General features: G+C 49.8%; 1 protein-coding gene across 3 annotated transcripts in view; it reads left to right on the forward strand.

Moving 5' to 3' along the window:
- The window catches only part of ATP2C2 (ATPase secretory pathway Ca2+ transporting 2), an 83,293-nt gene that overhangs the window by 42,346 nt on the left and 17,484 nt on the right, over positions 1-23,463 (forward strand). For all 3 annotated transcript variants that reach the window (XM_025370291.1, XM_025370292.1, XM_025370293.1), the window contains 8 exons: positions 4,206-4,355; positions 4,445-4,513; positions 5,013-5,088; positions 7,796-7,862; positions 17,782-17,906; positions 18,040-18,137; positions 19,466-19,567; positions 21,162-21,251. In XM_025370291.1, coding sequence (XP_025226076.1) covers positions 4,206-4,355; positions 4,445-4,513; positions 5,013-5,088; positions 7,796-7,862; positions 17,782-17,906; positions 18,040-18,137; positions 19,466-19,567; positions 21,162-21,251 — 777 coding nt within the window. The remainder of the gene's footprint in view (positions 1-4,205; positions 4,356-4,444; positions 4,514-5,012; positions 5,089-7,795; positions 7,863-17,781; positions 17,907-18,039; positions 18,138-19,465; positions 19,568-21,161; positions 21,252-23,463) is intronic.

Here is a 23,463-nt window from a genome sequence, read left to right on the forward strand (position 1 = left end):
GGAATTGGGTCGAAGGTGAATGGACTCCAGGTGACGCTTCGTCTTGGAGGTGGGGGCACCAGGTGGGCGTGAGCCCTGCGTGTGGGAGATAGGAGGTGAGCCCACGATTGTGCCTCCATCTTCAGGCTGGGCACGCCTCCTTGGTGGCCACAGGTTCTGTGCCCCCGACTCTATTTTTGCCCCTCACCCCTCCTTGCCCCTTTCCTGAGATTGTGCCCTGGGAGCCTGGGAGGTCACCAGAAGCCCCTCCTGCCCACCTGCCGAACCCACACACAACCAGCTTTGCTCCTTCTTGGTCTGGAGGTGCCACCCGATCTTCCACCAGCCTTTATTTTTGTCATAGGAAGACAACAAATATTTTTCAGTATGTCAGGTCTATGCTAACCACCGTATGAAAATTGCTTCATTTCATCTCCCAACACTCTTAAGAGACCAGCACTGTAATGTTTCCTCTGTGTTATTTTACGACATGGACCCAGCAGCCCGGAGAGGTTGCGCAGCCCTGCGCAGTCACACGGCGGTGGGCGGTGGAGGGGGACGTGACCCCGGGCCTCTGGCTCCACAGCCCATGTCCTTACCCCCAGGACGTTCTCTCTCTCCCTATGGGCAGCCTTCAGACTCTTCCTGGCACTGCCTCTGCCCCTGGCTTTCCTTGATGTATCAGTGGCCTGTGGCTGCTGTGGCAGATGACCACTTACTTAGGGGCCGAAAACAAGGCGAAGGTATGGTCTGACCTCTGGAGGTCAAAATTGGAATCGTTTTCACTGGGTGGAAATCAAGAGTGCTATCAGGGTCCGGGAGCGGTGGCTCGCTCCTGTAATCCCAGCACTTTGGGAGGCTGAGGTGGGCAGATCACCTGAGGTCGGGAGTTCAAGACCAGCCTGGCTAACATGGTGAAATCCCATCTCTACTAAAAATACAAAAATTAGCCAGGCGTGATGGTGAGCCCCTGTAGTCCCAGCTACTTAGGAGACTGAGGCAGGAGAATCACTTGAACCTGGGAGGTGGGGGTTGTAGTGAGCCGAGATAACACCACTGCACTGCAGTCTGGGTGACAGAGTGAGACTCCATCTTAAAAAAAAAAAAAAAAAAAAAAAAAAAGAGTGCTATCAGGGCCATGCTCCTCCAGAGGCTCCAGGGGAGAAGACGTTTCCTGGCCTTTCCCAGCTTCTAGAAGCCGCCTGCATTCCTTGGTTCATGGCCCCATGTCCCTGCACCACTGCTTCTGTTACATCTCCCTGATGTCAAACACATCTCCAACCCTTCTTCCTCCCTCCCGCTTATAAGGACCCTTGTGATCTCACTGGGCCCACCCCAGTCACCCAGACCACATTCTCCCCATGTCAAGGTCCTTCAGTTAGTCATGTCTGCAAAGTCTCTGTCACCGCATCAGAGAACACGTTCCCAAGTTGAGGATTAGGAAGCAGACATCATGAGAAGGCTGGTGGGGGGCATTATTCAGCGGGCCACACTCCGGTCCTTCTCCAGGTCCCCTCCCTCCTCCCTTCCTGCCTTGGGGCCCCCCGCCCCACTCCCCATCCACATCACTCATTCATTCAACAAGTGTTTCCTGAGCACCTACTCTGTACCAAGCCCTGGGCTGGGTGCCGAGGACACTGCAGGAAGCAGAGCTGGTCCCTGTGCTCATGAGTTTATAGCCCAGAGTGACAGACTAACCTAAATCTGCTAGTGACAAGTACTGTTCCGGACTGCTAAGGTACCCATGAGTGGAAGTACTGGGAATCCTGGATTTCCCAAATGGGAGAGACTTGCCTGGTGTAGTCAGGGAGGGTTTCCTGGAGACAGCAGCTTTTGGCAAAACATCAGTCGTTTTAGGCAAAGGAGACCCAAGCTACTTGTCTCACACTGAGATAAGTTGGTTTCAACCGCCCTGTGGGCACCTAAAACCCTCCCCCCACCACACGTGACTTAGCCTATCTCATCCCTGAGGTCTCTGCTCCCTGTCCCTCCTCCCAGACCTTCCCCTCCACCACCTTCCCTAGCCCCTACCCGCAGCCTCTTCTGAGGGGCCTGCCTCCCTGCTCTGTGCACCCTGGTGGTCATTCAATGCTTGTTTATCGTCAGTCCTTCCCCCTCCTCCATGGAGTATCGTGTTCCTGAGGCAGGGATCGTATCCCATTCACTGCGATATTCCCAGTGCCCAAAGGAGTCCCTGGCCCAGCGGAGGATATGGATGGGCAGATCCCCATCTGTCCAAACCCACACTCACCCCCCATCCCGTGTCCCTCCTCTCTTCCAAACGCCGCCGCCTCCTTCCTCCTTCTCTTCCTAGCTGCCTTCCCCGAGTGGGGGTCACCTTTGAGACTTCATTGTTTAGAAATGTTTTAGATTTGCAGAAAAATTCAGCTCAGGATTCCCATCTACCCCTCACCCAGGATCCTCTCCTGGTTTTAATGCCTCGGCTTACTTAGGTGCATCGGTCACAACTAAGGAACCCATATTGAGGCCTTCTCGTTACCTTGAGTCTGTCCACTTTCAGATTGCCATAGATTTCCCTAATGTCCTTTTTCTGCTCCAGGATCCCACGTGCCATTTAGTGGTCATGTCTCCGAGGTTCTTGTTGGCTGTGACAGTTTCTGACTTTCCTTGTTTTTGACCTTGATCTTGAGAGTTTCGGTTTTGTTTTTGTTTTGAGCAGAGTCTCTCTATGTCACCCAGGCTAGAGTTCTGTGGGCGATCTCGGCTCACTACAGCCTCTGCCTCCCAGGTTCAAGAGATTCTCTTGCCTCAGCCTCCCGAGTAGCTGGGATTACAGGCGCCCGCCACCATTCCCAGCTAATTTTTGTATTTGTAGTAGAGACGGGGTTTCACTGTATTGGCCAGGCTGGTCTCGAACTCCTGACTTCAAGTGATCTGCCTGCCTCGGCCTCCCAAAGTGCTGAGATTACAGGCGTGAGCCACCGTGCCCGGCTGTCCTTGACAGTTTTGAGGAGCCTCAGCCAGGTATTTTCCAGAATATTCTCTGAGCCTCCTTCAAAGATTTTCCCCAGCATCACTCAGTGACTTTATATGCTTCATTGCCCAGAGCTGGAGCCACAGGAGCCACAGGGAGGCAGGAATGTGGCTGTGCGGCAGGAGGCCTTGCCTCCCTGATGCTGTGGGGTCCATTAGGAAAGGAGCGGGGAGACGGGCATTACCTGGGCAAGTGGCAGCCCCTGTCATTCTTGGGGACTGAGATCCTATGGCAGTGCACATATTTTTAAAAGATGATTACTAAATATAAACAGTTTTAAATTACAGAGAAGTCACAGGTCCCTGTTTGAGAATCACTGATCTAGCTATGGTTCTCTGGTGGTTTGTGGAAGAAGGCTTCTCTCTAGCTTGGTGTAACATGCTTACATGACCAGGTCCCGAGGGACAGGCCCACCCAGCCCCCCTCTATGAACTCAGAGGTGTCTGGGACAGTTCTGGTCCTGGGAGCCTCTCCTTGGGAGTGATATGTGGTAAGTCTGAGGTCTAGTTGCGGTTTTGCAAGATGGTTAAGATTATAGTTTCTGGAACCAGAGCTTTGGTTCAAGTCTCTATTCTGCCACTAACTGGCTGTGGAAACTTGAAAAAATTAATTCTTCCATGCTTCAGTTTCCCCACATGCAAAGTGGGGAAGATAATAGCGTCTTCCATTGGGGGTGGTGAGGTCTGAGGGTTAAGCCTTGTGGGGAGCTGCACGCAGGGCCTGGTGCGTAGTCAGTGTTCTACAAATATCACTACCTCGCTTCCCCTTGCCAGGGTGTGTGGGTGTCTCTGCATCCCTGTCTGTGTTTCTGGTGTTACTGTTGCCTTAGATTCTCACCGAATAACTTGGCTTGATTATTGTGTGGGATTGTGTGGGAACCACACAGGTTGTACAGGCATCTCCAAGGTGAAGAGTGGACTGCGTGTGAGGAGACACACACAGGTGTTTTAAAAGGTATATCCTAAAATAGCCATTGCTTTCATTTTTTTTTTAATCAAAATTTTGAACAATGTTAAGTGAAGAGATGAGACTTTCATGTTTTTAAGAGAGGTTGCTCATGCAAAGCTTTTCTGATCCTGGAGGCCGCCGAGGCCGTCATTGTGACACTCATTCTGTAGGTTCACTGTGTTCTTGGTTTCATGTCCATGAAGGTGCTGGACCATTTTGTGCTTTTAACACCAATTATTTGGGTTACAGGAGATTCCACAGCCTTTTCCCCTTGCTCTCCTAGGTCACGGACCTCTTGGTGGATGAATCCAGTTTCACTGGGGAAGCCGAGCCATGCAGTAAAACAGATAGCCCCTTGACAGGCAGCGGGGACCTCACCACCCTCAGCAACATCGTCTTCATGGGGACCCTGGTGCAGTATGGGAGGGGCCAGGTAAGCCCTGGGGTTCCAAGGCTTTGGGCTCCCATAACCCACAGGCTCCCAGCCCTTAGATCTCATATTTCTCTCTCTCCTGGACACAGGGGGTCGTGATTGGAACAGGGGAAAGCTCTCAGTTTGGAGAAGTGTTTAAGATGATGCAGGCTGAAGAGGTAAGGGGCAGGAGGGGGCTTCGGGATTTTTGTAAGCTGGAGTTTGAGATTATTATAGGCTAATAATGTCAGCCCTGCCTACTCCTGAGGAATGAGAAGCGTGTAGTTAATATGAGTATACTTTTTAAACATTTAATTTTGTTGGTTTTTTGTTTTTATAGAGACAGGGTTTTGCCTTGTTGCCCAGGCTGGTCTCAAACTCCTGAGCTCAAGCATTCTGTCTGCCTCAGCCTCCCAAAGTGCCAGGATTATAGGACTAATCCACCACACCTGGCCTCCTTTTAAACATTTAAGACATTTGTTAGCATTTTCATAAAGATACAATTTTCAGACAATAACACGCACAACTCTTCAGTGCGGAAGTCAGTGAATGTTGACATGTGTGTACCCCTGTGTGATCAGCACTCAAGCTGCAGGATGGCAAGGTGAAGACATTTTGAACAAAGGCAGGCAGAAGCTGGGATCTTGTCCAACTAACCCATTGTGCTCACCCTTTCAGACACCTAAAACTCCTTTGCAGAAAAGCATGGACAGGCTAGGAAAGCAACTGACACTCTTCTCCTTTGGCATAATCGGTAAGTGGAGCAGTTTCTGTACTGGGTTCTGCAGATGGAGAGGAGCCATCATAGGGTGGCCACCATGGCCATTTCTCAAATATCTTGCTGCTCAGCTGCATAAGGCTTGGGGATTGGGATCAGGGGCTCTCAAAAAGCAACAAGAGCTTTCTGTATAGTTGGACCAGGCTGGCTGCTATAATAAGTAACCGCTACATTTTCTTGGCTTAACAGTAAACGCTTGTTCCTTGCTCACGCCACAGTCTATGGGTGTATTCCTGATCCAGTGGCTCTCCTGGATAGCTCGTCTAAAAACACTGACTTGGACCCAGGCCCCTACTATATTGTTGCTCTGTCTTCCTCTGGGTCCTTGGATGCCATATTTCTGTTCAGCCAGCAGATGGTGAAAGAGAAAACATGGAGGCTTGTGGGGGACATTTTTAAGGCATAGACCAGGAAGTGGAGTCATCAATTTGCCTGTCTTTTATTGGCCAGAATGAGTCACATGGCCTATGTAACTGCAAAGGAGACTGGGAAATGTAGTTTAGCTGTGCACCCAACCATTTTTTTATGCTTCTAAGCAGCCTGTGCCTGGGCTGGGACTTCCTGACCTTTGGTAACATGCCAAACAGCATTGACATGATGCTGCAGTCCTGAATCTAGATCTTAAGCCTTATCCCCATGGTATTGCCCAGTCCCTTCACTGGCTTCTTTCTGCTCTTGCCAGTTCTGGCCTTGCTTTATTCCAGCCTTTAGGATCAACCAGTGCCTGGCCTCTAATAGATTCTCAGTAAATATTTGTTGAGTGAAAAATTTAATCCAGGAATAAACCAACAAGCCACTGCCTATAGCACATCCAATGATGAGGGAGGTGCTGGTGAGTGTGGCCAAACTGCAGAGCCAGAGAACAGTCTTGAGAGAAACAGCTTATGTAATCCCGTATTTCTTAAGTTAAATTAGAACTTAAACTGACATGTCCACAGCAAGGCCCATGATACCACTCAGATTTTTTTTTTTTTTTTTTTGAGGTGGAGTCTCACTCTGTTGCCCAGGTTAGAGTGCAGTGGCGTGATCTCGGCTCACTGCAAGCTCTACCACCTGGGTTAAGCTATTCTCCTGCCTCAACCTCCTGAGTTGCTGGGATGACAGGCATGCACCATCATGCCCAGCTAATTTTTGTATTTTTGGTAGAGACAGGGTTTTGCCATGTTGGCCAGGCTGGCCTCGAACTCCTGGCCTCAAGTGATCTGCCCGCCTTGGCCTCCCAAAGTGCTAGGATTACAGGCATGAGCCACCGCACCCGGCCTTTTTTTTCCCCCCCCCCCAACATTGTAAGAACTGCTATAGCAGAGGGAGAGTTTTGAAACTCAGTCCCATGGACCCCCTAGAAGGCCCAAGGGGCAGGTGCAGGAAAATCACACCATACAGTTAAGTCTTCTGGAGGAAAGTAGCATTTGCCAGTTCCCATGGTGTAAGTACTCTCAGTGTGGCCGTTTTCAAGCTACTAATGTATAGACACTGAACATGGATTTTGGAAGAGATGTACCTAGTTGAATCCTGTGAGCTCCTGTGAGGAATCTCCAGCCTTCTGCTATGGGAAGGCCACGAGGGTGGGAGTGGGGTAAGTTCCTAGTGGGGGTGGCTCCAGGCTCACTGCCTCACCCCCGTTTCCAATAGAGTTCCCTTGCTAATCTATTTCATTTGAGTTCATTTGGGCTCTAGCTAAGATTTTAACTGATGAGTGAGTTTAGTAGCTAATTGTAGGATGCCTAAAACAAAACTAACAGATACTGTGGTAGCTGCCCCGCTCAACACGCATATACACACACCCCCCACTACCACCCAGCAGAAAACATCCCTGGCCCCCTGGCCCCTGCAAAGCAAAGCTGGCATTCTTTAGAAAGCTCTCCATGGGTGTCACCGGGCAACCCCACCCACCTTCCCAGTCCCTACTCACTCCTTCCGACAATGATGGCAACAAGAGTTAACGATTAGATTGGTGTTTGCTGTGGCCCAGGAGCTGTTCTGAGCACAGACTGTCATACCTTAAACCAACTACTCTTTGAGGGGGGCACGACAATGAGCCCCACTTTATAGATGACGAGACTCAGACTGCACCAGGCAACCCGAGCACTTTTCCCCATTGCCAGAGCATCTCGTGAACTTCCACAGGCCCCAGGGCAGCTCCTGCCATTTGTGCCTTGAGGGTCTATCTGTGACCACCTCCATGTCTCGCACACCTAGTGCAGTACCTGGTGTGCACTAAATATTGGGTAAATTATTAATGAAGGAAAACAGAAATGAAGTATATTTAATCACGAGTACCACAGAATAAAATAATTTAAAATAAAAACCCGTGGCCCATCTGCCCGTCGCAGGAGCAGCTGCATTTGCCACAGCAAACACCGCATGAGGGCATGTTCTGGATATACACAGCAGATGGGAAACTTTGGGAATAAGATGTTTGCAAACAGTCCAAAATAAACTAATTGAGTCTTTAACTTAAACTTGGCTTGGACCTTTCCTGAGAAAGTAAAACCAGGTTTTTGTAGGTATAAACGTATCTCCCTTAGAAAAAAGAAGAGAGGGCTTGAAAGTATTTGAGGTTATCAGTCGTTCCTCTGTGCATGCATTCCTGTAAACTCTTCAAGGAAGTGGGTTTGAATCCCTCCAGGCATCAGCGTGTGCGGCGCATATGGAGATAAGGATGTTTCTGTCTCTTCCCCAGGTCTCATCATGCTCATTGGCTGGTTGCAAGGGAAACAGCTCCTGAATATGTTCACGATTGGGGTCAGGTAAGGGTGCTGTGGCCGCCCCTTGCCTTGCCAGGGTGGTCATGGGCTCTGAGCCCTTCCCTGCAGCAAGGGAAGGTGGGGAGGCTGCAGAACAGGAAGGGTTGGGGAAGGTGCAACCCCATCACCCAAACTCCAGCCTCCCAATAGCACGTTCTCCGACAGGTACAGAGTGCCTGGTGAATGCCTGCAAAATGAGTGCCGGCATATAATCGGGGGGGCCCTTTTGTATTAGGCTGTTCTTGCATTGCTAAAAAGAAAATACCTGAGGCTTGGTAATTTATCAGCAAGAGAAGTTTAATTGGCCCACGGTTATACAGGCTGTACAGGAAGCGTGGTGTCTGCTCAGCTTCTGAGGAGGCTCCAGGAAGTTTCCAATCAAGGTGGAAGGGGGAGCAGCCATGTCACATGGCAAGAGTGGGGGCAGGAGAGCAGGGGGGGGGGGGGGTTGCCACATGCTTTGAAACAATCAGATCTCTCAGGAGCTCACTCTAGCAAGAACAGCTCGAAGGAGACGGCACTAAACCATTCATGAGGGACCCACCCCATCATCCCATCTCCTCCCACCTCCAACATTGCAGCTTCTGTTTCAACATGAAGTTTGGGTGGGGACACACATTCAAACTGTATCAGCTTTCTTGTCACTCCTTGCCTGTGGGTTTGGGTCTTCTTTCTGGCTAAGAGCAAGGACCCCAGAGCCAGCCTGCCTCTGTTTAAATTCTGCGCTTGCCACTTGCTGGTTTTGTGACCTCTGGCAAGTTTCTCAGCTCTCTGTGCCTCGGTTTCCCCCTCTCAAAAACGGAAATGCTCATGTACCCTCTCCTAGGGCGACTGTCTGGATTAAAGGAGTTAGTCCATGCAAGCGCCCACATTATTACTAGTTTAGAACTCGATCCAAGCCCTTGTTTTACAGAGGAGGCGATCAGAGAGGCAATGGACGTGGAGCCCAAGGCCACACGGGATGGCAGGGCTGGGAGTCATTATCACTTGATGATGCTAACCCGAGGGGACCCGCCCTTCTTCTATGTAGTCATCCCAAGCCTCTGGGTCCTGTTGACCGAGACAGGGAGAGGCACGGGCAGCCCAGCATCGTGCAGCAGTGTGATTTCGTCGGTAGTTCTTCCGTGGCTATTTACCAAGGGCAAGGGAGGCAGGGGGCTGGGGATTGTCACTAACTGGGTATGTCCCATTGGAAGGAAGGCTAGGAGCTATTCCAGGACAGGGAGGAACCAACCCATGTCTAGGCTCACATCAGGCCCAGTTGTTCCCGGACGGTAACGTACATGCAGCTGCTGTCTGCAAGATGCTTTTAGGTGATGTGTGGAAAATTATTGTAGTGTCTGTTCTTATGTATATATATGTAATTAATACATCACACCCATGATGTAAACAAACTTAGATGTCCGTCAGCTCATGAAAGAATAAACAACTTAGGTACAGTGGAATATTTTTCAGCCACAGAAAGGAATCAAGTACTGATTGATACTGCAACATGGATTAATGTTGAACCCGTTTTGCTAGGTGAAAGAAGCCAGTTGCACATATTGTATGATTTTATTTATATAAAATATTCAAAAATAGGTCAATCGGCCAGGCGTGATGGCTCATACCTGTAATCCCAGCACTTTGGGAGGCCAAGGCAGACGATCACCTGAGGTCGGGAGTTCTAGACCAGTCTGGCCAACATGGTGAAACACTGTCTCTACTAAAAATACAAAAATTAAATGGCTGTGGTGGCAGGCGCTTATAATCTCAGCTACTCGGGAGGCTGAGGCAGAGGAATCGCTTGAGCCCGGGAGGCAGAGTTTGCAGTGAGCCTGCGCCGTTGCACTCCAGCCTGGGCGACAGAGCAAAATTCCATCTCAAGAAGAAAAAAAGGGAGGTAGAAAGGGATGGACTGGAAGAGGTGGCCGGGGAGGGTTTTGGGTGGAGAGTTGAGTCAGGAGATGAGCAGGAAGGGTGTACCAGGCAGGGGGAACAGCACAGGCAAAGGTTTGGGGGTGGGAACATGTCTGAGGGCCACTGCAGGGTACCACAGCTGAGCTCTGTGACCAGAACGAGAGCATGGAGTCGCCTAGATCATGGGGAAACTCACAGCTCCTTCTCCTATTCCTAACCTCATCATCAGAGCGTTTCCCAGTACGCCATGCCAGGCCATCTCTGTGACACTTTAGAAGCAGAGAGCTGAAAAGTGTTGGCCACCCTTGATTTAGAGGCTGAAGGACATGGGAGGTGGGAGCCCCAGCTTATTACAGAAGCGGGGGCTGGGAGGAGGGGGCACTGGAGCAGGACGCTGAGCTGTACTGGGGCCGGTGGAGTTTGAGGCATTGGAACGGTACCTGCAGAGGCAGGCACTGGAGAGCCGAGGTCTAGTATCTGAGAAAGCCTGGTAAACCGGGATGGCCACTCCCCCAACTCAGGGCTGGGTGGGGCCTGAGACTCACATTTCTTTCTTCTTATTATTTCAATAGGTTTTTGGGGAACAGGTGGCGTTTTGTTACATGAATACGTTCTTTAGTGGTGATTTCTGAGATTTTCATGCACCCATCACCTGAGCAGTCTACGCTGCACCCAATGTGTTCAGACTCATCTTTTTTTTGTTTGCTTTTTTTTTTTTTTTAATAAGTTCTAGGACACGTGTGCAGAACGTGCAGGTTTGTTACATAGGTATACGTGTGCCATGGTGGTTTGCTGCACCTGTCAACCCGTCATGTAGGTTTTAAGCCCCACATGCATTAGGCATTTGGCCTAATGCTCTCCCTCCCCTTTCCCCCCACCCGTCCAACAGGCCCTGGTGTGTGATGTCCGCCGCCCTGTGTCCAAGTGTTCTCATTGTTCAACGCCCACTTAGGAGTGAGAACATGCAGTGTTTGCTTGCTTATTTTTGAGATGGAGTCTCGCTCTGTCCAGGCTGGAGTGCAGTGGTGTGATCTGGGCTCACTGCAACCTCCACCTCCTGGGTTCAAGCGAGTCTCCTGCCTCAGCCTCCCAAGTAGATGGGATTACAGATGCCCGCCACCACGCCCAGCTAATTTTTGTATTTTTAGTAGAGACGAGGTTTCACCATGTTGGCCAGGCTCGTCTGGAACTCCTGACCTCAGGCGATCCGCCTGCCTCTGCCTTCCAAAGTGCTGGGATTACAGGCATGAGCCACTGCACCTGGCTGAGATTCACATTTCTGACAAAGGTCTCAAGGGTGCTGACATAGCTGGTCCAGGGAGCACCCTCTGAATGTGAGGCTGTGATTTGACACTGTGCCCCCAGAGCGGGTTCCAGCAAGAACAGGACCAGGGAAGAGGCCAAGACACCTGAACAGCATTCTCAGGTGACTGAGCCTTTGGAGGCAGGAGTGGTGGCAGGGAGGGAGACATTTGAGCCTCAAGGAAGCTGCCAGAGAACACAGGACTCTCAGAAGACAGAATGCTTAAAAACTCCCCTAAATAGGCTGGGCACAGTGGCTCACACCTGTAATCCTAGCACTTTGGGAGGCTAAGGCGAGAGGATACCTTGAGCCCAGGAGTTTGAGACCAGCCTATACAACATAGTGAGACCCTGTCTGTGCAAAAACAAATGTTTTTTAATTAGCCAGGTGTGGTGGTGTAAGCTTGTAGTCCCAACTACTCGGGAAGCTGAGGTGGGAGGATCACTTGAGCCTGGGAAGTCAAGGTTGCAGTGAGCCATGATCTCATCACTGCACTCCAGCCTAGGCAACAGAGACAGACCCTATCTAAAAAAAAAAAAAAAAAAAAATTAAAAAAAAACCTCCTGTAGATCACGAGGTCAGGAGTTCGAGACCAGCGTGGCCAAAACGGTGAAACCCCCATCTCTACTAAAAATACAAAAATTAGCTGGGCATGGTGGCACACGCCTGTAGTCCCAGCTACTCAGGAGGCTGAGGCAGGAGAATCGCTTGAACCCGGGAGGCGGAGATTGCAGTATGCTGAGATCATGCCACCTCACTCCAGCCTGGACAACAGAGACTCCATCTCAAAAAACAACAACAACAAAAAACCCTCCTGCAAATAATGGTGCATCCCATCCCTGTCTTACAAGCCATGAAAAGTTTCATGAGCCAAGAAAGACTATTAAATATTTCCAGGAGAAAAAGCAAGAAAGGCTTTTCTGCGCCCAAGCCCCAAATCGCCCGATTCTCTCCCCACGCTGTACTATTGGTCACTTCTGGTTTCTTGTCCTAACCTCCCTTGCAACACAGGCTTCCTGCTTGATCCACTCGAGTGGACTTGCATGTGGGAGAACCGTTCCCCTCTCATTTGTGATTTTGAAAGGGTAAGGTTTTTCAGTTTTAGTGCCAGATTAAAGCCACCCAAAACCACTGAATCAGAAGATGGAAACGGCAGCTTAGCCAGCGGAGATTTTCCAAAATAAGTAAAATGAGAGAATCATTTTTTTAAAACTTTAAGAACTTTTTAAAAATGAATTCCTGGGCCAGGCGCAGTGGCTCATGCCTGTAATCCCAGCACTTTGAGAGGCTGAGGCAGGTGGATCATGGATCATGAGGTCAAGAGATCAAGATCATCCTGGCCAACATTGTGAAACCCCGTCTCTACTAAACATACAAAACTTAGCCAGGTGTAGTGGCGGGCACCTGTAGTCCCAGCTACTCGGGAGGCTGAGGCAGGAGGATCACTTGAACCCTGGAGGTGGAGGTTGCAGGGAGCTGAGACTGCACCGCTGCACTCCAGCCTGACGACAGAGCGAGACTCCGTCTCAAAAAAAAAAAAACAAAAAAAAAAATGAATTCCCTGTATGTTAAGTGACATTTAAGATGATCCAAGGCACTTGCTTTTCCTGGTCCATTCTAATCAATTTTTGTTTTGTTTTTGTTTTTTTGAGGTGAAGTCTCGCTCTGTTACCCAGGCTGGAGTGCTATGATGTGATCTTGGCTCGCTGCAAGCTCTGCCTCCTGGGTTCAAGCGATTCTCCTGCCTCAGCCTCCCTGAGTAGTTGAGACTACAGGTGCCTGCTACCACACCTGGCTAATTTTTGTATTTTGGTAGAGACGGGGTTTCACCATGTTGGCCAGGCTCAAGTGATCCACCTGCTTCTGCGGTTCAAAGTGCTGGCAATGCAGGTGTGAGCCACCACACCCAACCCGTTCTAATCTTTATTAGCTTGTGGATTAATTCTTTATTATGATTAATTCATCCAGGTAATACACAGATGCCCTTCCCCTGCCATATGGGATGAAAGTCCCCGTCATAACCCTCCACAAATGTTTGCTTAGCTGGTCTTCACAGCCTGTGCCATAAAACCAGCGAAGCCTTCTGGCTGTCACTGTAGAAACCGGGCACAGCCCCTTGATCAAATTCTATAATCTTGGTTTATTTAACTTGCCCCTGCCTGTTCCGTTGTCCCTGGGTGAAAGGTCACCATTCACAACCATTCTATTCAAACTGCCTGTTTTGTAAGTGGAATTTGTTGCCAACATTTAATGTACCATCTTTCTTTGATTCTGAGATGTACATTCTTTTTCACATTCCAACTCCTCTGAAATCAGACCACTTCTAATAAGCGATGTAATTAGAAAGCATGGTGTTACTGATAAATTGGCCGTGTTTATTCTTTTCTGAGCGCTACACAAAATAATGGTGCCCTTCACAATCAACTGTGTCTTCGCTCTGATGAAATATGGTCTCCCTGTGTGATCCTGGTTGAATGGATTCTCACCAAGTGTTCTGCCTATCAGCCAACCCAGGTGGAGTGTTCCCTGTTGGCTAACAATGTGTTCCCTGCCAGCGCAGGCCTAAGCATTGTTATACCCACTTCTTCATGCAGCAACGATTTACTGTATACCTCCTTGCTCTGCTGGATTTTCTAATGCAGAGGATAAAAGCAGCCACCTGGCCAGGCTTGGTGCCTCATGCATATAATCCCAGCACTTGGGAATGCTGAGGTGGGAGGATCACTTGAGTCCAGAAGTTCAAGACCAGCCTGGGTAGCACAGTGAAACCTTGTCTGTACAAATAATTTTTTAAATTAGGAAGTAAAAAACAGTGGTGCATGCCTGTGTCCCAGCTACCAGGGAGGCGGAGGCTGGAGGATTGCTTGAGTCCAGGCGGTCAAGGCTGCAGTGAGTCTTGATGGCAACACTGCACTCCAGCCTGGGCAACAGAACAAGAACCCGTCTCAAAAGAACAAAAAACAGGCGAAGCACAGTGGCTCATGCGTGTAATCCCACCTCTTTGGGAGGCCGAGGCAAGTGGATCACTTGAGGTCACGAGTTCAAGACCAGCCTGGCCAACATGGTGAAACCCCTTCTCTATTAAAAATTCAAAAATTAGCCAGGTGTGGTGGCACATGCCTGTAATTCCAGATATATGGGAGGCTAAGGCAGGAGAATTGCTTGAAGCTGGGGGGTGGATGTTGCAGTGAGCTGAGATTGCACCACCGCACTCCAGCCTGGGCGACAGAGTGAGACTCCATCTCAAACAAACCCAGCCACCCTTGTGTGAGATATAGCCAGAAAATATGTTTTGTTTCAACTGTATTTTTTTCATTGGAATTTGTTGCCAATATCTAAAAATTGGGAGTTTGCATGAAAAAGATCCTGGGTTTCCAGCTTCTCTTGGGGAGCATGGGAGGCCCGGCAGCACTGTGCATTGCTGTCGTCCCTGGTGATTTGGTGGTGGCTCTTCTTTTAGAGGAGGGCCTGGGCTCTGGGATTGCCCCGTGGTCTCGTTCACGCTGGCCGATTTCACGTATTTCCTGGGCAGCCTGGACCCGGGGCCTGGACCGGGGGTGTCTTCAGGGGCTTCTGCAGGGTTCCTGGCCGTGGCTGTGGGTGGGCTGCAGGTGTGGCGAGAGACAGTGGCTCCCTTCTCCCAGGACGTTTCTGGTATCTCAGATAACAGAAATTCCACATCACTTCTAGTCCTCTAAATAGTCTCTTTCTAGAAATTGTACAGACTGGTTCCATGCAATGACAGCACTTGGAGCTCCATTTAAGTCATATCCTCCCCACCCCTCAGCCTGGCCTCGGGTGGAAGCTTGATGGGGAGGATCTGGTCAGCTTCCGTCATCTGCTCAAAATCTCTCCTCCCCTCCCCATGGCCAGCCAAAGCCTGCCGTCCCTTCCTTCCTTCCTTCCTTCCTTCCTTCCTTCCTTCCTTCCTTCCTTCCTTCCTTCCTTCTTTCCTTCCTTCCTTCCTTCTTTCCTTCCTTCCTTCTTTCCTTCCTTCCTTCCTTCTTTCCTTCCTTCCTTCTTTCCTTCCTTCCTTCCTTCTTTCCTTCCTTCCTTCTTTCCTTCCTTCTTTCCTTCCTTCTTTCCTTTTTTCTTTCTTTTTTTTCCCTTTCTTTCTTTCTTTCTTTCTTTTCTTTCTTTCTTTCTTTCTTTCTTTTTCTTTCCTTTCTTTCCTTCCTTCCTTCCTTCTTTCCTTCCTTCTTTCCTTCCTTCCTTCCTTCTTTCCTTCCTTCCTTCCTTCTTTCCTTCCTTCTTTCCTTCCTTCTTTCCTTCTTTCCTTCTTCTTTCCTTCTTTCTTTCCTTCTTTCCTTCTTTCTTTCTTTTCTTTTCTTTTCTTTCTTTCTTGACGGAATTTCACTCTCGTCACCCAGGCTGGAGTGCAGTGGTACGATCTCAGCTCACCACCACCTCCGCCTCCCGGGTTCAAGTGATTCTCCTGCCTCAGCCTCCTGAGTAGCTGAGATTACAGGCATGTGCCACCACACCCGGCTAATTTTGTATTTTTAGTAGAGACGGGATTTTTCCATATTGGTCAGGCTGGTCTCGAACTCCTGACCTCAGGTGATCTGGCCGCCTTGGCCTCCCAAAGTGCTGGGATTACAGGCGTGAGCCACCACACCCAGCCTTTTTCTTTCTTAAACAGCTTTATTGAGACATAATTCACATATCATATAATTCATCCATTTAAAGCATATAATTTAATGGTTTTTAGTGTATTCACAGATATATACAGCCATCACCACAGTCCATTTTAGAACATTTTTTTTTTATATTTTATTTGAGACAGGGTCTTACTCTGTTATGTAGGCCATAGCACAGTGACGTGATCACGGCCCACTGTAGCCTCAGCCTTGACCTCCCAGGCTCAAGCGATCCTCCCACCTCAGCGTCCTGTGTAGCTGGGATTATAGGTACACACTGCCACACCCAGCTAATTTATATATACATATATATTTTTTTTTTTTTTGGTAGAAATAAAAAAATGTTGCCCAGGCTGGTCTCGAACTCTTGAGCTCAAATGATCTGCCAGTGTGATCCTCCCGAGGTGCTGGTATTATAGGTTTGAGTTACTGTGCCTGGCCTTAGAAGATTTTCTTTTTTCTTTTGAGATGGAGTCTCACTCTGTTGCCAGGCTGGAGTGCAATGGCACAGTCTCGACTCACTGCAACCTCCGCCTCCCAGGTTCAAGTGACTGGCCGGTCTCAGCCTCCTGAGTAGCTGGGATTTCAGGTGTGAGCCACCACACCTGGCTAATTTTTATATCTTTGGTAGAGACGGGGTTTCACCATGTTGGCCAGGTTGGTCTCAAACTCCTGACCTCAGGTGATCTGCCTGCCTGGGCCTCCCAAAGTGCTGGGATTACAGGTGTGAGCCATCACTCCCGGCCTAGAACATTTGCTTATTGCCTCAAAAAGAAACGCTGTGCCCTTTAGCTATCACTCTACATTCCCGCCTGGGCCCACATCCCAGCCCTAAGCAGTCGCTCATCTTTCTTTCTGTGTAGGTTTCCCTATTCTGAACATCCCTTATGAGTGGACTCACGCACTGAGTGGCCTTCTGTGTCTGGCTTCTACTCAGCAGCACATTTTCCGGGCTCATCCATGTGGTGGCGTGTGCCGGTGCCTCATTCCTTTCTATGGCTGAAGGGTATTCTGCTGCATAGATAGACCACATTTGACTCATCCATTTGTTCACTGATGGACGTATGGGTTGTCATGGTTTCTTCATGTTTATTTTTACATTTTTTAAAGGAAAACTTCAAGCATGTACCAAAGCAGAGAGGATGATAAAGTGAACACCTATGTAGCCACTACCCAGCTTCAACAGTGGCCCACTTGCAAACACTCTTGCCCTATCTGCAGCCCACCCCTGGCCATGTCAAACTGGACACCAGGCACCAGGCATCACACCTTTCCACCACGTCAGGAGTGTGGGATGTGCGGCCATTCGGCCCTGATGTTCTGGAGTCTCAGCCAAAAGGGGCAGAAGGAGCCCCCTCCACACATCCTCTCACCTGTTGACACACCCAGGGAAGGGGCATCCGTGTGCTGTAGCCCCAGTCTCATTGCCAAGACAGCATCTCACTGGCTCAGCTTGGGCCACACGCTCCCCTCAAATCCAGTCAACCTGGTTATGGGGGAGTGGGGTCACACCGTACGGGGAGAGCTGGAGGGATAAGAAAGAAGTGAGCGGATACCCTGAAACGGATCCACACAGTAGGCAAGGGCGTCGCTGTGGCTCTTCACCTCCCCTGACCTGGGCTTCCTTGTCTGGCTCCCTTACAGGAAGTGTCTACACCACTACACTCATGAAAAGTGAAATTCAAGGGACCCATGAGGGCCCTTGGAACCGAAAACTCTTACTCCCACTTATTGTCTGATTCTGGGAGTTCCTTTCATGGGACCCAAAGCCTTTTCTAATAAATGAGAATAATGTAAATACAAGATACTTTTAAAGAGGCAAAACAGCTGACAGACTAATTCACACTAAGGTGCAGATGACTGACAGGCTAGGTCGCTTCCCAAGAGCAGGGTCTGCAGGGGAGAACTTAGGACAACGGGTGCTGAAGAAGGAGGCAGGTGCACCTTAGGATTGGGAATGGAGAATAGAACCAGGACGCTGGGGACACCTAAGACAAGCTTCACCAGCCAAAGCATTGCCAGCCCCAGCTGAGAGTCACACACGCCTTAAGGAGGGGACTCATCTGCCCTTTCGCTCCAGCCTGGCTGTGGCGGCCATTCCCGAGGGTCTGCCCATCGTCGTCATGGTAACGCTGGTCCTGGGAGTGCTGCGGATGGCCAAGAAGCGGGTCATCGTGAAAAAGTTACCCATCGTGGAGACGTTAGGTGAGGGACTCCGGCCGGTGGAGTTCTCACTTGTAGAATTGAATGGGGGCTTGGCTGTCGGGGCAATCCAGCCTGGGGGTTTCACAAGCCTGAGGGTGGCGACTTTTCTAGAAACTGATGTTTGTTGTGCCAGGTTGCTGCAGTGTTCTCTGTTCTGATAAGACGGGTACTCTGACTGCCAACGAAATGACAGTGACCCAGCTTGTAACGTCAGATGGGTTTCATGCCGAGGTGAGTCCCAGAGGAATTTACAAGCCTTAAAGATGCACCCAGCCAGGCTGTCTCCTTTCTAGATAAAGCACACAATGTCTTCTAGAACACAATAAGGAAGAAAGAAATTGAGGTCATCTTACAATCTTGCTAACATGACTGATTTTCTTTTTAATCATCCCATACTTCCTTTCAAAAGACGACCAATTTAAGGTAGCCTCCTTTTTCAGTTACTTATTAATTGTAAGCACATTACAAAATTTAACAGCTAGCAAAAAATTTCCGTACCTTCCATGATAAACTAACCATGATTAGTCCGTTTGTGGTTTTTTTGTTTGTTTTTGAGAGACAGAGTCTCGCTCTGTCACTCAGGCTGGAGTGCAGTGGCTTGATCTTGGCTCACTGCAACCTTTACTTCTCGGGTTCAAGTGACTCTCCTACCTCAGTTTCCCAAGTAGCTGGGACTACAGGCACGCCCCACCAAGCCCAGCTAATTTTTGTATTTTCTAGCAGAGATGGGGTTTCACTATATGTTGGCCAGGCTGGTCTCATACTCCTGACCTCAGGTGATCCACCCGCCTTGGCCTCCCAGAGTGCTGGGATTATAGACATGAGCTACCATGCCCAGACTGTTTTGTTTTTTAAGACAGGGTCTTGCTGTGTTGCCCAGGTTGCAGTGCAGTGGTGCAATCATGGTTCACTGCAGCCTCTAACTTCTGGGCTCAAGGGATCCTCCCACCTCAGCCTCCCAAGTCCGCTCGTGTTTTTCAGTGTCTTCTGTGTGCTTGGCGCAGTTGGAAGCTCCCTGAAGGTGCAATTTTTTATCCTGATATTTTTTCTACAAAACTGGTCAAAGCAAGGGGTGAACAAATGATTGCCCATGGGCCAGTGCTTGTTTGCAAATAAAGTTTTCTTGGTGTACCGCCACACCCATTTGTGTACATGTTGCCAGTGGCTGCTTTCTTGCCTCAGTGTGCCGCAACGGCAGAGCTGAGTAGCCACGACAAACTTGGAAATAGGCTGCAAAGGCTAACACGTTTGCCCGCCCCTGTTCTTAGAATATAAGCACGCTTCTATGCTAGTTCTTAGTTTTCTTAACCATCACTTGTACTGGCTGCAGAGTGTCCCACTGAGTAAACTTGCTGCAGTTTACTAATGCCTGGCACTGTGTCCATCAGTGACGTATCCGATTCATCAGTAATCTTGCAGAGAACATCTTCATACTGAAAGCCCTGTCCACGTTTAGGATTATGTCCTTGGAATGAATCCCCAGGACAGGGATTGTGGGCCAACCGGGGGAGCATGTTTTTGACTCTTGGTGACACCCTTTCTTCTGCCTCGCCCTGCAGGTCAGCGGAGTTGGGTATGACGGTCGAGGGACTGTGTGTCTTCTACCATCCAAGGAAGTCATTAAGGAATTTTCCAATGTCTCAGTAGGAAAGTTAGTGGAGGTAGGTGTCAAAAGCACCACGGGGGAAATAGTCATTTACACTGGGGCTTCTGGGGCTTCTCTCTGAAAAGGGAAACAGCCGTTGGACTTACTGGTTCTTGACAATGACTGGACCACCCAGGGGTGAGGCTGTCACAGCACTGAAAAAATGGCCCCAAAACTGATGGAGACATCAGAGGTAAGAGGAGAGCTAGGCTGGGCACAGTGGCTCATGCCTGTTATCCCAGCACTTTGGGAGGCCAAGACAGAATCACTTGAGGCCAGGAGTTTGAGACCAGCCTGGGCAACATAGTGAGACGCTGTTTGTATTATTTTTTTAAAACAATACTTAAAAAGAAGAGCTAGAAGCCTCTATTCTAATCACTGCCCATGGGAAGGCTCTAAGGAGACTCCTGCACAGAGACGTGCCTGATGAATGGTAAAAAGTGAGCCTGTGATGAATTTCTCCTATTGCTATGAGCGAGCATGTGATAAATTTCCCCTATTACTTAGTGAGCCTGTGATAATGTTCCCCTGTTGCTGTGATGAGTCCTGCAATCCAAGTTGTACTCACCGTTTCACAGGGGCTCACTCCTCCCCACATAGCACCCTTCTTCGTCTGTACGGTTCAGTGAGCACCACTTGCAGAGGACCTGCCTTCAGGGGCCACTTCACTATCACAGCGAACGCTGTCTCGGTTTTGCAGATTAAAAAACAAAAATATGGCCAGGCGTGGTGGCTCATGCCTGTTACCCCAGCACTTTGAAAGGCCAAGGCATGTGAATCACCTGAGGTCAGGAGTTCAAGACCAGCCTGGCCAACATGATGAAACCCCATCTCTACTAAAAAATATAAAAATTAGCCAGGCATGGTGGCGCACACCTGTAGTCCCAGCTACTCAGGAGCCTGAGACAGGAGAATTGCCTTGAACCAGGGAGGCAGAGGTTGCAGTGAGCTGAGGTCATGCCACTGCACTCCAGCCTGGGTGACACAGTGAGACACTGTCTCGAATGAATGAATGAATGAATGAACGAATGAATGAATGAAGAATGAAACAAAAATATGCAAAACTAGCAAGTAACAATAAAAAAGAAAAGAAATGGGCAGAGAAGTAATGTGAGTGTCCAGGCTCACCAGGCCGGAAAGGAAGGGTGCCGGGAATCCCGCTCTTTCTGCTTGTCTCTTGTTTATTTTTTAAATATTTATTTTTAAATTGAGACAGAAGTCATCTACCATGAATTCACCCCATTAAAGTGCACAATTCAGTGGTTTCATTATGCTCACAAGTTGTACAACCATCACCACTGTCTAGAACACTTTGTCATCCCAAGAGGAAACGCCATCATCCCCATTACAGGTCACTCCCCGTCACCTGCCTCATCACCACCCGTCCACCTGCCTCCCTGCTGGGTTCCCTCATGGTAGCTTTGTGGGAACCAACATTCAGCACAGCCAAGAAATAGTCACGGTGTTCCTTTTAAAAAGCCAGGACACTGAGTTTTAAAGAGCAAGTCTTGTCCCCGCAGCCCCAGATGTAAAACTGGGAAAAGCCCACAGTGTCTAACTTTTTCATGAGCCCAGTACTAACTACAGATGTTGGGATAATCCCCTTTTAGGCGGGCTGTGTCGCCAACAACGCGGTCATCAGAAAGAACACCGTGATGGGACAGCCCACCGAGGGTGCCCTGATGGCCCTGGCAATGAAGGTAGGATGTCCTGGGGTGTCTGTGTGGGGAATTCTTCCACTCGGGGCTGGATTCGTTGGTAGAAAGCCAGCTCCTGTCTGAGCTAACAGGACTAGGGATGTTAGGTAATCATGGAAGAAAATGGCCCAAGCTGGCCGTGGGCCATCTGTTGGTGGTAGAGGAGGTGAGCTCTGAGATTCCACGGGACTTCAGAAAGTTCTGCAGGTCTCTAATCCCTCCTCCAGCGATTCCAAAAGAGTCCTATGAGCTCCCCTGTGGTTCAGGCCCTGGTCAGGTGTTGGGGCGACAGACAGTGAAACGAGACTCCCTGTGTGTCCAACATGACCCCGTGCTCACCGAGGCACCGCTTGGGGGGGCTGGTTCCTGGGAATGCATTCCAGTGACTCTGGGGCTCAGCGTTACATCCTGGGCTCTGTGGCTGTGCAGGGTTACCCCAGGTCATTCTGTGCCCAGTGTCATGTACCAAGTGGCTGCTTGCAGTGTGGAGGGGATGGATGGGGGCTGATGGGGGTCTGCTGCGCTCTGTGCACAAGTTAGCAGAAGGAAAGGCAGAAAAACATGGGCTGGGAATGCAGGTGACAGGAAAGCAAGAAGAGAGGACAAAGGACATGGGAAAGGAGGGGCTGGAAGAGGTTAAGAGGAGGGAGCAAAGGAAGGAGGAAGGTGGCCCTGGTCAGCTCCCATGTCTGTTTCCATGGCCACTTGGCCTGGATCCCTCCTCTTCAGCCAGAGCCGGGGCTCCCCTGGACACTGCGGGAGCTCCTCTCCCCAGCCCGCCCCATGCTTTCTGTGGTGTGACTTGTCTCTGACTCGGCTCTGATCAGACCCCTCTCCATCAAGGTCAAGGGAAAAGCCTGACTCAGGGTGCTCATCTGCCAGCACTGACCCCTCGCTGCCACCCAGCCTGGCCCCTCGCTGCCACCCAGCCTGGCCCCTGCACTCACCCCGCTTCCTGCTTCCTCCTGGACTTTGACTGCTCCTGCCTGTCCTCACTGGCGAGCACCAACTTTCTCTTCAAGTTCACTCCAGTTTCCATCCCAGCAGACACCTCTTCTTACCCCGGGCTCACTTCACTGCTTTCTGTTATCAACTTACCTGTCCCTCCCTCCAGTGCAAGACTCCTACCTCCCACACGGCTGCCTTCCCGAAGCTGGTGCTGGGTGCGGGGGAGGTGGTTGCCCTCTCATAAGCCCCTGTGACAGTAGATCAGTCGTTTTTCCCCAGTGTAAGAGCATTGGGAAGTCATTACAGGCTGAGTGCAGTGACTCAAATCCCAGCACTTTAAGAGGCTAAGGTGGGAGGATCACTCAAGGCTAAGAGTTTGAGACCAGCCTGGGCAACATAGCAAAACCCCATCTCTACAAAAAATATAAAAGTTAGCTGGGCGTGGTGGTGCATGGCTGTGGTCCCAGCTACTCAGGAGGTGAAGTGGGAGGATCCCTTGAGCCCAGGAGTCTGTGGCTGCAGTGAGCTATGATCATACCACTGCACTCCAGTCTAGATGGCAGAGTGAGATCCTGCCTCAAAAAACAAAAAGGCTGGGCGTGGCGGCTCACACCTGTAATCGCAACACTTTGGGAGGCTGAGGTGGACGGATCACCTGAGGTTAGGAGTTTGAGACCAGCCTGGCCAACATGGCGAAACCCCATCTCTACTAAAAATATAAAAATTAAGTGGGCATGGTGGTGCACACCTGTAATCCCAGCTACTCGGGAGGCTGAAGCAGGAGAATTGCTTGAACCTGGGAGGTGGAGGTTGTAGTGAGCCGAGATCACACCGTTGTACTCCAGCCTGGGCGACAGAGCAAGACTTTGTCTCAAAAAAGCAAACAGAAATCATGACATCATATGATTTTCCTTCCATTCACAGAAGATGATAATCCTCTCTGCAGCGTCTGTAATAGTGAACGGAGCTCATTTCCCGTTTTAAAATAGCGCTGAGTCTGCTCCATTCAACAACTCCTCGCTGCCCAGAAGGGAAGGTGCCAGCCTGACTGTCTGGCAGGAATGACACCCACGTGTCACCCTGCTCCCGCCACCAGCCGCCCCTGCAGCCTAGAGAGGAGAGAGGTTCCAGAGCCTAGAAGCTGGGAGATTTCCTTAATGTGTCATGATTTTCCTCTTTCCTGGGGCCTGGCTTAAGATTTGAGAATATAGAATAAACACTGGCTGGCGCGTAGGAAGTGCTGCCTGTGTGACAGGCATGGGGCAAG

The sequence above is a fragment of the Theropithecus gelada genome, chromosome 20, assembly GCF_003255815.1.
Source record: "Theropithecus gelada isolate Dixy chromosome 20, Tgel_1.0, whole genome shotgun sequence".
NCBI lineage: Eukaryota > Metazoa > Chordata > Mammalia > Primates > Cercopithecidae > Theropithecus > Theropithecus gelada.